This window comes from Saccopteryx leptura, chromosome 1 (genome assembly GCF_036850995.1).
Source record: "Saccopteryx leptura isolate mSacLep1 chromosome 1, mSacLep1_pri_phased_curated, whole genome shotgun sequence".
In the NCBI taxonomy this organism is placed as follows: domain Eukaryota; kingdom Metazoa; phylum Chordata; class Mammalia; order Chiroptera; family Emballonuridae; genus Saccopteryx; species Saccopteryx leptura.
In genome coordinates, this window is record NC_089503.1 from 303,309,114 (window position 1) to 303,321,174 (window position 12,061).

Below are 12,061 nucleotides of genomic sequence, written 5' to 3' on the forward strand. Positions count from 1 at the left end.
TTGGCTCGACTGGCTTGATTGGCTCATTGGTTCAACTGGTTTGAGCATTTGCCAGGACACTGAGGAAAGCTCCCGTGGTCTGAGCCCCTCAGCCTCAGGTGCTAAAAATAGATTGATTGATTCAAGCATAGGCCCCAGATGGGGATTGCCAGATGGATCCTGGTCCTGTTCCTGGCACACGCAGGAGTCTACCTCACTATCTCCCCAGCTCTCACTTAAAAAAAAAAAAAGAGAGAGAAAAACACACTGTTGGAAGTTCTTTGCTTTACAAATATTTTAGCTATCTCTTGGTATAAAATGGAAATTAAAACTATTTTGGAAATTGATGCAAAGGAATGAAACATAAATTAATCAAAGAATCATTTAATTTATAACTGGAATTGATCTTGAAGAGGCTGTGTAGGAAAAGTTAAAAGTAGTCAGGGTCAAAAAAGAAAGTCAAATTCAGGGTTTAAATTCCAGCCAAATCATTGGCTAGCTGTGTGATTCCAAGCAAGTCATTTAACCTGTATGCCCTGTATGAATGTATGCCTCAGTTTCCTCATCAGGAAAACAGGGGTCCAACCCACCTGTTGGAATTGAGAATTGAATGAGAGAATTCTGCCTGACAAACAGTAAGTGCTTAACAAATGGGAGCAGTCATTGTGTTATTTTATCACTGCTCTGCTGATGAGAATCCTGTGGCAAAGAGAGGTTAAAGAGCTTTTTCTCAAGGTGGCACTGCTATTGACAATACCTGACTTTGAGAGAGGGGTCAAACATGCATGTGAAAAATTTTAAATACATGTTACTGAGGGGTACCAGAAAGCACTCTAGAACAGTGTTTTTCAACCTCCAGTCTGGTGCCAGTATGTGAAAGAGTTAACCACCCTTATATTGTATGAAGATTATAGACCTAATGATCTATATGCATAAGTTGAATTCACTTATGCTCAGGGTGATTTCTGCCTTAGCAGTCCCCAAAATAACCTATTTTCACTGGTTCACAAGTGTAAAAAGGTTGAAAATGACTGCTCAAGAATAAGCACATCTTCCCATGTTGGGAGCTGTCAGCAGGCAGCGTGAAGTGACAAGAACCACATGGGATGGGTGTAATAGCTCTTTCAAGGAGAAGAGACAAAAAACATAGTGGAAAAAAGAAAACAGTTTCTTGTCAGACACTTTGTAGTTATTTTTTGTGGTTCTTACAACTTCACCAAGTGGATGCCATTATCCTTACTTTACAGGTAAGAAAACTAAGACTCAGAGACATTAAGTCATTTGCCCAAAGTTACACAGCCAATAAGTGGCTAGGCTGAGATTTAAATCCAGGTCAGTTCAACTTTAGAGTGTCCTCAGAATTTCTTCTTTGCAAGCAAGTATTCAAGAACAGCCTCTGTGGAGCCAGGAGTGAGGAGGTCTTGTCAAAGACCTGGGGAGGAAATACCATATTGCATCAACCCTAAGATGCCATCAATAATAAGAGGCCCCATTATTTGCATAACACATGCATTCACAAAGAGCTGGCAATTAAACCACGATACATCTTCGATTGTTGTAAGAGTCAGTCAGATTTCAGAGAGGTGAAAGTGTGTGTCCTAGAGTCAATAGTAGACCCTGTCACCCAAGAACCTCAAAGTCAAAAAGAAGGAAGAATCTGAATGTCTAAATTAGAAGAATTACTAGTCCCTGGTATATGAGCCTCTACCCCCAAAGACTTCTTAAGATTTGACGAACAAGTTGGGGGAAAGGAGGGCTATCTGGTGTCCTGACATCCAGTGTCTCCCACTTCAACAGCCAGCAGGAGCCACAGCTCCCTGAGGTATCTCCCTTGTTTTGCTGGTGGCTCTCACCACAGCCACCCTATCCCACTCCATGCCCCCTGACCTGAACTGGCCCAGTGCCCAGCAGCTGGCAGATACTCACTTAGCACAAGGCACACACTTGTCATCTTTTAGAAAGAAATTTGCATGGCAGGTGCACACGGTGTTCTGTATCTCACTGCCTGTGGGGAGAGGGGCAGCACAGCTAAAGGAGGACCACCCGGAGGGAGAGCCAGGAGGGGCTACAATAGATGGGCAGAGTGAAGGTGTTCCCCCAGACTTTGGGAGTGGGGAGGAGGGAAAGCGCTGCTTCTCAGGGCAGGGGTGCAGAAAGAGGGAGACCCTCCCCCTGGGACAGAGTCCACCCCCACAGTGAGGACGGGACTTGGGTCAGGAGGGCCGTGCTCACAGGGGATCTGCACCTCGCCATTGGGGCAGAGGCTGCAGTTTATGCACTGGAAAAGATTGTTGCTCCCATGGTTCTTCCGGTACTGGTTCTTCTTGCAGCCACACACAGTGTCCCGGTCCACTGCGCAAGAAGAAATCTCCACCTGGCCCAATTCTGGTGAGGGGAGCAGATGGGGTATGAGCCTCTCTCTCTGTAGCACATGCTCACAGCCACGCTCTCTATCGCATGTGCACACGCGGTCCTGCCCACGCCCAGCAGCACAGATGTGCACACCCTCCCAGGTGCACAGGCACGCACACCCCTCTCAGCGCTCATGGAGCCCATCCTATTTAGAGCCTTTGCCCTCTTCTGAGGCTCACCTTCTCGGCATTTGGAGCAGATGTGGCAGTATTTGAAGTGGTTCTCAAAGGCATTATAGGTGCCGTTTTCACACTCTTTGCAGTTTGTGTCCAGCCCTGGGCCAGAACAGTGCTCGACCAGGTAGGTCCCTGTGACGGGGGTGTCTGGGTTAGGCTGCAGCCAAGAGCTACAGGAAGGAGCCCCCGGCTAGAGAGACCAGCCGGGGCCACCTCACCAAAGTCTTTAGGAGAGGAAAGGAGGAAGAAAAGCCCAGCCCAAGAGAAGCAACTAAGTCAGGAGACTTGGGGACAGAGACCCCAAGTTCTAGGACATCGGGGGGAAAACAAAGAAAATAACAGGGCCTCAGAACTGAGGAGATTCACTACCACATTCTCCTACCTTTATGGCACTTCGTACAGCAAGTAGAATTATTATCAGGGTGGATGTATTTTCCATGGGGACATAGGCTGTCTCTCTTGTCTTTGTCCTGGAAGTGAAGGGCCAGCCCAGTAACCCTTGATGGGTAGATTTCCATCAACAGAGCCAGGAGCACCTGGGGAAGAATCAGTAGAGGAGACCCCATCAGGATTTAAGCTTGGACAGTTAACATCATGCAATCTAGTACTTAATTGTTCTCTAGTTGTCCTGTGTACTAATGTCTTGTGTCTCTTCAATTCAAGTTTGGGAGACCCCAGGCCCAGCTGAATTTTATCCTTATTTCCCCATAGCAGCTAGTGGTGTTGGGCAGAGAAGATACTCAATGCATGTTTTTTGTTTGTTTGTTTTTATTGGTCAGTCACCTCAATTCTGCCCATTTCTTCCCAACAAGCAGTCCCAAAGATTGAGGTGGTGTTTCTCCGTCTGAGCACTACATTCCCACAAAGTGAACGTTCACAGAGGTAAACAGCTGGGATCTGCTCACTTCCCTATGTTATGTTATACCAGTAAAGTTTCTTTATAAAATCAGATTGGCCTGACTAGGTGGTGTTACAGTGGATAGAGCGTTGGACTGGGATGCAGAGAACCCAGGTTTGAAACCCTGAGATCGCCAGCTTGAGCGCAGGCTCATCCACCTTGAGCATGGGATCATAGACATGACCCCATGGTTGCTGGCTTGAGCCCAAAGGTCCCTGGCTTGAATCTAAGGTTGCTGGCTTGAGCAAGGGGTTACTCACTCTGCTGTAGCCTCCCCCCCCACCCCTGTCAAGGCACAAATGAGAAACAATCAATGAGCAATTAGGTGCCACAATGAAGAATTGATGCTCTCATCTCTCTCCCTTCCTGTCTGTCTGTCCCTATCTATCTCTCTCTGTGTGTCAGTCACACACACACACACACACACACACACACACACACACACACAACCAGATTGGAGTGATGTCCCTGTGGGCACTGTTCCTGGGCAGTGCACAGAAGCAAAAAGAAGAGTTTATCATTTGTATCAAAATCTCACTTAGGACCCCACCCTCAGCTCCCATGCTGTATCCCCATTCACCACTAAATCTGTGCAAATACTCCAGGTCAGCCAGGACAAATGGGAAGAGGAGTAAAAGAAAAAGTTGGTGGTCGGGGATGGGGTAGGTGGGTGATAAAGTTTTGGTGGGGACAGGAGTAGGCAAAAGCATGTAGGTGACATGCAACTAGAGCTGGCCAGAGGCTGGTGATCCAGTTCAAGTGACCATCAAGTCAAGAGCTAAGGGTATGCCTGGGAGTCCTGAGGCTCTTGGCCCACAGAGGCATTCTGGAAAGCGTGTTTTACAGATTCAGGCCAAGCCCACAGAAGCTGAATCACTTGCCCATTTCTGGCTTAGTGCCTGAATGGTAAAGCCAGGGGTGAGCACTGAGCTCCAACCCAGACTTTGCTCTTTGTTCAGTCTCTTGTGGGCTTTCCCTAGGCCTCAATTTTTTTTCCTCTGCTGTAAGAGCCACTTTATATAAAGATAAGAGGATATTTTCAAAGTATGTTAAAGAATGGGGAGCGCTAGACCAATCAGACCACAGACATCTCAGCCCAGAATAGGAGGGCCCAGCAGCCTGCATTCTGCATCATAACAGGCAGGTAGGCTGCTCACAGACTGAGTCACTCACTGGGAGAAGCTGCAGCAACCCAGAAACCCCGGCCGGCCGCAGGCACACTCAGAAACACAGCAGCAAACCCCAGCAGCCCCCGACTCAGAGGACAGCAGTCTTTCCTGGCCCACTCCGGCACCGTGCCATCTCCCCTAAGAAGAGGACAGGGGCTTCCAGGGCAACAGGAAGAGTGTACGGTGGTTAATGGGAAGAACTTCCCGATCTTGAAAGAAGAGCTTTCCCCGAAGAAGGGCTCACAGCACCTAAGGTCATGGGCATTTGGCATTCCATCCAGGGACGCTGGGAGTAAAGCCAACGGGCAGAGACAGAGTCAGGAAGCACTAGGGGGCTCTAGTTCCGGGACAGCGTTGAAGGGGAGCTTTTCAGGGATCTCTAGCCAGTGAGGAATAAACTTCCCAGGAGGGCGGGCGGGAGGGAGGTTTTCTCAGGCAAAGTGTCCCCTATCCTCTACAGCACTTTGGGGGTTAAGGCAGATCCGGGAAAGGGAAATCTTTTCCCAGAAGCTCCGCCCAGTGACTCAGGCCAGAGGGAGGGAGAGGATCTGGGGGAGGGAAGAGGGAACCAGCAGCTTCCCCAGCTCCTCAGGGGTCATGATTCAGCATAAAGATTAAGGGACTAGCCAGCAGTTCTTCCCATCTGATCCCTTTGTCCCATCCCCGTGGGCTAGTTTCTCCCTCCAATCCCTACATAGAGCCCCCTTCCCTCCCCTCCTTCCCAAAAGAGCCAGGCAATGGACCCCTGTCCCACTGGGCCCCCATAATTCGGGAAATGGCTCCCTCTCCAATTCCATTCCAAAGGGAAGTCTCCCGGCGACCCCTGGCTTCCTCCCATCAAGTCACTACCCGCCCCTCCCTGAGGGCCACTCAATTCCTTCCTGCCCCTCAGCATCCTTCCTTTAAACTAGGCCCCATTAGGCCTCCTCCTCCCTGTTCAACCAGCCCCCTACAGATAAACCCCCTCCCCAGGTTCTCCCCCAGCCCCGACACTCCGCAGCTCCAGAGGGAAGCCAGCCAAGACTGCCCTTCACCCACTAGGGTTCACTGCATTCCCACAGCCTGGCTGATTCTGGCCAGTTAGGTTGAGTCTGGGACTCTCTCTGGGATCCCAGACCATCTTTAGGAAATAAGGCTATTTCTGTCACCTCAGTCCCTCCCCCAAACCCACTGGAAGCAAAGGAAAAGCTCCAGAGCCCTGGACACCCACTTCCAGGAGTGAGGGAGCAAACAAGAAGGGATATGAGACAATCAGCACTGTGGCCCAGGTCCCCCATGGCTCTCAGCAGCGGTGACATTTGTTAGCTCTGGTTGGCTACAGTGAGCACCATCCTTAGCAGCTACATCTTACAGCAAAACAGCAGAAACAGTAAGCTCAGAGCACCCAGACCCCAGCCTGAGTGCCTGTTACCTGGAGCAAGGGAAGGGCAGGAAGCTAGGGGTGCCTGTGGAGAGACAGTGGAGGGGGTGGCCCTGCACCCCTCCAACTCCCCCACAACTTCCGCCTGTGTAGGCTTTAAAGTGTGACTTCCTGTGCTGGGGCTGCAAGTGTGGGATGGAAAGCGACCCTGTGGTCTACTCCGACCCAGTCACCTCACTAGACTTAGCTGCTCCCTTCCCCTGTATGGCACAAATTCTTTCCCCATAAGAATTTGTTTGTTAGACCCTGCCCGGTTGGCTCAGTGGATGTAGCGTCGGCCCAGCATACGGACATCCAGGTTTGATTCCCTGCCAGGGCACACAAGAGAAGTGACCACCTGCTTCTTTCCCCCTCTCTCTTTCTTCCCCTCTCTCACAGATTGGTCAGAGCGTTGGCCCTGGGTGCGGAGGATAGCTTGGTTGATTGAGCATCAGCCCCAGACAGGGGTTGCTGGGTTGATCCCGGTCAGGGCACATGCGGGAATCTCTCTGTCTCCCCTCCTCACTTAAAAAAAAAATGTCTGGCCTGACCAGGCAGTGGTGCAGTGGATAGAGCGTCGGACTGGAATGTGGAGGACCCAGGTTCAAGACCCCCGAGGTTGCCAGCTTGAGCACGGGCTCACCTGGTTTGAGCAAAGTTCACCAGCTTGGACCCAAAGTTGCTGGCTCGAGCAAGGGGTTACTCGGTCTGCTGAAGGCCCACGGTCAAGGCACATATGAGAAAGCAATCAGTGAACAACTAAGGTGTCGCAACGAAGAATTGATGATTGATGCTTCTCATCTCTCTTCATTCCTGTCTGTCCCTAAATGTCTTTCTCTGTGACTCTCTCTGTCACACACACACACAAAAAAATAATGTCTGTTAAATTAAAATGTGTTTGTTCATTTAATGTCAAAATCTTTGAGGAGCTCATGATAGCTTCTCCAAAGGCCCAGTTCCAATCCCACCTCCCTGCCCTGAGGCCCTCCATTAATAAAGCTTCTTCTACCCAAGCTCATTAGATGCTCAGCCATCCATCCCCCTGTGAACTTTAATAATGTCAATTAACTATATGTATTCTTGGCTCTTATCGTAATATAATTATCTTGGATGAGTAGAAATGATCTCCCCAACAGACCACAAACTCTTTCTAAGAGATCAGAAAGACCATCTTGGGAAGAGATAATAGCCTATCTTCCTCAATCCAGAACTGGGGAAGCAAAATAACCATGGTTGATCTAATGACTGATCTGTCTTCCACTGCAGATAAAGCCAGTGATTTCTGAAGAGGCAAGCAGGGAGTCCATGCTCATCCCACCACACCCCACACCCCGCAGGAACATATTTATCTCCAGGGGAGAGTTCTCAAAGTACCCCGCTCCACCCCCCACACATGCACACCCTCACTGGAGATTGTGATGTGTTCCTTTCCTCTCCCTTTGATAGTCACTGGTGAGTAAAAGCAGCACCTACGAAGGGTACAAAGGCCGATAAGAGTTTGAGAACCTCTACTCTGGCCTGTTAAGACATGTATTTCACTTGGCTATTCTCCGGACCCTTAACATGACCCAAATTAAATTCATCAATGTCCGGGCCTGGAAAAATCTCATATCACCAACTTCTCAGCACCAATGCTGAGACCTCTGCCACCTGTCTCTGCTCAGGGCCCTCCTTAACCCCTGCCGCCATCCAGTCTGACATACTTCTTGCCAGTACTTCCTCTGTGATCTCCCAGGCCTCTCCACATCCATGGCTACCTCACACCTGGATTATTGCAACCATCTTCCAGCCAACTGCCCAGCCCCTTTCCTGTTCCAACCCATCCCACAGACTTCCTCATCTACATTCATGCTTCAACTTGTGCTCAATGTGTAAGGAATCTTCCTTTCCAGGAAGATTTCCACAGATCACTGTTATCTTGAATGAGTCCTTGCAGTGGTATCTCACTGCTAGTCTGAATACAGGACTGGGTGCAATGGGCCCTCAGAGAACCCTTTCCGAATGAATAAACAAATGAATGAATGAATGAATGAATGAATGAATTCTTGTACCTGGACCAGAGTTTAAGATTCTCTCTTCATCTCCTCCTATACTCCCTCCAATTTCCTCATTCCCATTTCTTGTTTCCCAGTATGGTCCTTCCCCTCCAGCCAAGGTTTTCAGCTTCCTGCTGTCACCACCCCTAACCCAAAAACCCCTCTCTCCCTTCCTCTAATTTTCCTCAGCCAGTCTCCCTTCTTTCTAGCCACATTGCCAGTCAGTGATATCAAATCTGATAGCATAGTTGGTTAGAAGGTCTTCCTGATATGCCAAGGTTGCAGGTTCAATTCCCAGTCAGGGCAGATATAAGAAAGATCAATATAAATTTAAAAAAAAGAAAAGATCTCAGCTCCAAATCTGTTTTTCTATGCAGCTTTCCTTCCTTCATCTCATCTGACCAATATTTTGTTCTTTTATTCATTCAACTAATAGTTAAGAAGCAATCAATCTATGCATCAGGTCCCTGCTGGTTGCCCGGAAGCCAGAGATGAAATATACCACTCACGCCTGAGCAGTGGTGGCACAGTGGATAGAACAGTGACCTGGGGTGCTGAGGTCTCAAGCTCAAAACCTCAAGGTTGCTGGCTTAAGCATGGGTTCATCCAGCCTGAGCACAGGCTCACCAGCTTGAGTGTGGGGTTGTGGGCTTTGGGATCATCGACATGAGCCCAAGGTCCCTGGCTTGAGCAAGGGGTCACGGGCTTGGCTTGAGCTCCCCAGTCAAAGCTTGTATGAGAAGCAATCAATGAACAGCTAAAGTGAAGCAACTCGAAGTTGGTGCTTCTCATCTCCCTTACTCTCGGAAGGAAGGAAGGAAGGAAGGGAGGGAGGGAGGGAGGGAGGGAGGGAGGGAGGGAGGGAGGGAGGGAGGGAGGGAGGGAGGGAGGGAGAAAGGAGGGAGGAAAGAAAATAAAAAAGAAAAAGAGAAAAGAAAAAAAATGCACCCCTCATGCTCTCATGAGTTCTGCATGGGTCCCAGACAGTCCACTGTAGGCTCTGCGATCTGTGCATGGTGTGCTCCAGGAGCAGGGACACCCGAATTGAGATCTGCTAAGCAAGAAAAGGCAGCTGAACGAAGCTCCTTCCCCTCCCCAGCTCTGCTTCTCATCATTGTTCTAGGATACCACATCACAGTGCTTTGTGAAGATTTTCCTCCAGACTGTTCTGAAGTCAGTTTTTGCTGCAAGCTGTCTTGGCTCCTAGACTGTAAGCTCTTTGAGAGTAGCAAAGTCCTGTTTGCTTAGACTCCTGTATTCTTTCCCACTACCTACCACACATGCACACGCGCGCGCACACACACACACACATGCACACACACACACACACACACACACACACACACACACTGTGTGTGCTCTGAATTGCCCACTGAATGGTGAGCAACTGGAACGCTCTTGGACAGCCTTACCCAGACCTTGCACACTTTCTGTTTCTCCTCTAGCTCCAGGCTGAGCTTGTGTTCCTTAACTGTCAGACTCACACCTGAGCTGGATCAGCCCCAGCCCCTAGGTATCTTCCTTCATCTGTTTGGGCTGCTGTGCCCTATTTTTCAAACACAGTAGCCTCCAAGTAATTATTACTAATACTACTAACACTAAAAATATAAAAGCTAACATTTAGCTCTGACCAGATAGCTCGGTTGGTTAGAGCGTTGTCCTGATATGCAAAGGTCGTCAGTTTGATCCCAGTCAGGGCACATACAGGAACAGATCAATATTTCTCCCTCTCTCTCTAAAAATCATTAAATAAAAAAAATTTTAATTTAAAAAAACAAACGTTAACATTTATTGAGTGCTTTCTATTTGCTATATTCTGTTCCTCTACCCGAATGTAGACTCTGAGGGCAGTGATTTTGTATACTGCTGTAATCCCAGCACCTAAAAGTGTCTGGCACAAAGCAGGCACTCAATAACTGAAATACTTAATGTATATCAATCTACTTAATCTTCAAAACAACTTTACGAGGTAGTGACTACTATGCTCGTTTTAGAGATAAAGAAAGGAGGGGTTGCATAACCTGCTCAAGTTCAGGCAACCAGTATGTAAGGGAGCCAGAACTGAATCCAGGTATGTACTTCCAACGAGAGAAGTTAGACGGCAAGGCAGCTGGAAGGGGGGCTGGGGGAGGCCTGGGAGGACAGCCTTGACAGAAGGGAAGAGACGGGCTGCGGAGACAGGAGGTGGGAGAGCTGGAAGGTTAGTGAGACCAGGATAGAGAGAGGTAGTATTGGGGAACTAAGGTCTAGGAATATGGAGAAGAGAGGGAAAGGAAGGAAAAGTAGAGAAAGGGTTTCAAGAAGGGAACTCTGAGAAGTCCGAGGAGACTTCTGGGAGACTGACAGCAAAGAAGGAATGAAAATATAACACCCTGAGGAAGAGGAGGGTGGGCCAGGACTCAGAAGAAGAAAATGGCCAACACAGGCCGGGGAATCCACCCAGTTGGGGGCAAGGGGGCTCAGGGCAACTGCACAAGGTGACTCCAGGACATGAGAGTGATCATGGATACCTCAACATAAGGCTGAGGAAAACAGAAAGGGACATTTTCCAGTGACGAAAACAAGTTTCTTCTAACTTCCCCAAACTGACTATAGAAGAAGAAACCAAGGAATTGTTGTCTATGGCTGTGGGGAAGGGCTGGAGGCAGGCAGAGGGCCTGTGTCTAGGTGGAGGTGGGGTTAGCCACCTAGAAGGTCGGTCCAACAGAGGCCACCTGCCTAGAAACTGAGGCACAGAGGCAGAAGTGGAAAAATACCCCCATTAACAATAGACTTACAAATACAAATATGGCATCTCAAAAAAAAAAAAAAAAGAATGCCTCAAGTGTACGGCCCGGGCCTAAGGAAAGCACTGATGATCTCCCCACTGGGCTGCCCTGCCCCATCCCTTTTCACATTCCACTCCCAAAGAGTTCCCACCATATGGCACCCTGAACTTACCCCACAACCCACCATCTCTCCCAGACTCAGTTTCCCCATTTCACTATCATCCAGCTCCTGCCCTCCAACAGTTTGCTCAGCCACGGCCCACTGGCGGCCTCCCCTCTCCACAACCCAATGAGCGAGCTCCTGAGCCAGCTGGCTGACCAGAGGGACAAAATTCTGAATCATCTGGAAGCTGAGAGGACTGACCTTCCTTCCACTCCTTTCCTTTCCTACCAAATTGCCATCACCTGCCCTACATTTTCTGACACCCCCAAGACCCAGCAAACCTCCTTGGCTGTCAGGGGCCAGAGCTCCCTTTTACCTCCCACCTTTCAAACTTCCCCCTTGCCCTTGATTGCAGGCAAGCAAATGAATAGGAAAAGCTGGGCTTCTGGCAGAGTTTGAGGCCAGGCCCGGCCCTCTTCTGGCCAGGGCCCATTCCAGGCCGCGGCGGCACCCCACGCCCATCAGCCCACTCTGCCCTTCGTCCTTGGTCTCACCAGTGGCAGCAGCAGGCCAGGCACGGTGGGGAGGCCCATGTCCGGCCAGCTGTGGCCTCTCACTCCCCCATCAGGGCTCAGGCAGTGGCGGCATTGGTGGAGGCAGCAGCGGAGTGGCAGCAACACGGGGGTGAGCCAGTGGGGAGGTCCCAAGTAGAGCCCAGACCTTGGGTCAGGTAGTTAAAGGGTTGAGACTGGAATGAAGATCATGCCCTGGTCCCAGGGGTCTCAAACCCCCGAAGGCCAGAACCGAAGCCTAAGTCCGGAGAACTCGGAGAAAAGAAAAGCACATAGGCAGCTGGCGAGGAAGGGAGAGAGGCTGAAGGGTGTTGCAACAGCGAGACAGGAAGAGCTTGGGGGAGGAGGCAGGAGGAGGCGGGAAGAGGCGGGAGGAGGGGGCAAAGGTTTCTTAACTCTTTCTCAGCTCAGTGAGAGGCGGCTGAGCCCCGGATCCCCCAGTTGGACCACCCCCAACCAAACACCAACGTGCAACAAGTCCCCTCCCTCCTCACCCCCATCACCTGGCTTTTCCCAAAATGAACAGCAGTAGAAAGACTCAGGGCTTTT

The 12,061-nt window shown here is 49.8% G+C and overlaps 1 protein-coding gene across 2 annotated transcripts in view; it reads right to left on the reverse strand.

Moving 5' to 3' along the window:
* Positions 1–11,840, reverse strand: part of TNFRSF1A (TNF receptor superfamily member 1A) — a 14,239-nt gene extending 2,399 nt beyond the window's left edge. The window contains exons 1-5 of one of the 2 annotated variants that reach the window (XM_066357611.1): positions 11,495–11,840; positions 2,950–3,103; positions 2,571–2,699; positions 2,212–2,364; positions 1,906–1,984 (exon numbers count right to left, since the gene is read on the reverse strand). In XM_066357611.1, the coding sequence (XP_066213708.1) occupies positions 1,906–1,984; positions 2,212–2,364; positions 2,571–2,699; positions 2,950–3,103; positions 11,495–11,533 (554 nt within the window). In that variant the 5' untranslated portion in view covers positions 11,534–11,840. Of the gene's footprint in view, positions 1–1,905; positions 1,985–2,211; positions 2,365–2,570; positions 2,700–2,949; positions 3,104–6,676; positions 6,787–11,494 lie in introns of those variants that run through there. The other variant, XM_066357603.1, reaches the window with a different exon arrangement.
* Positions 11,841–12,061: the final 221 nt, after the last annotated feature.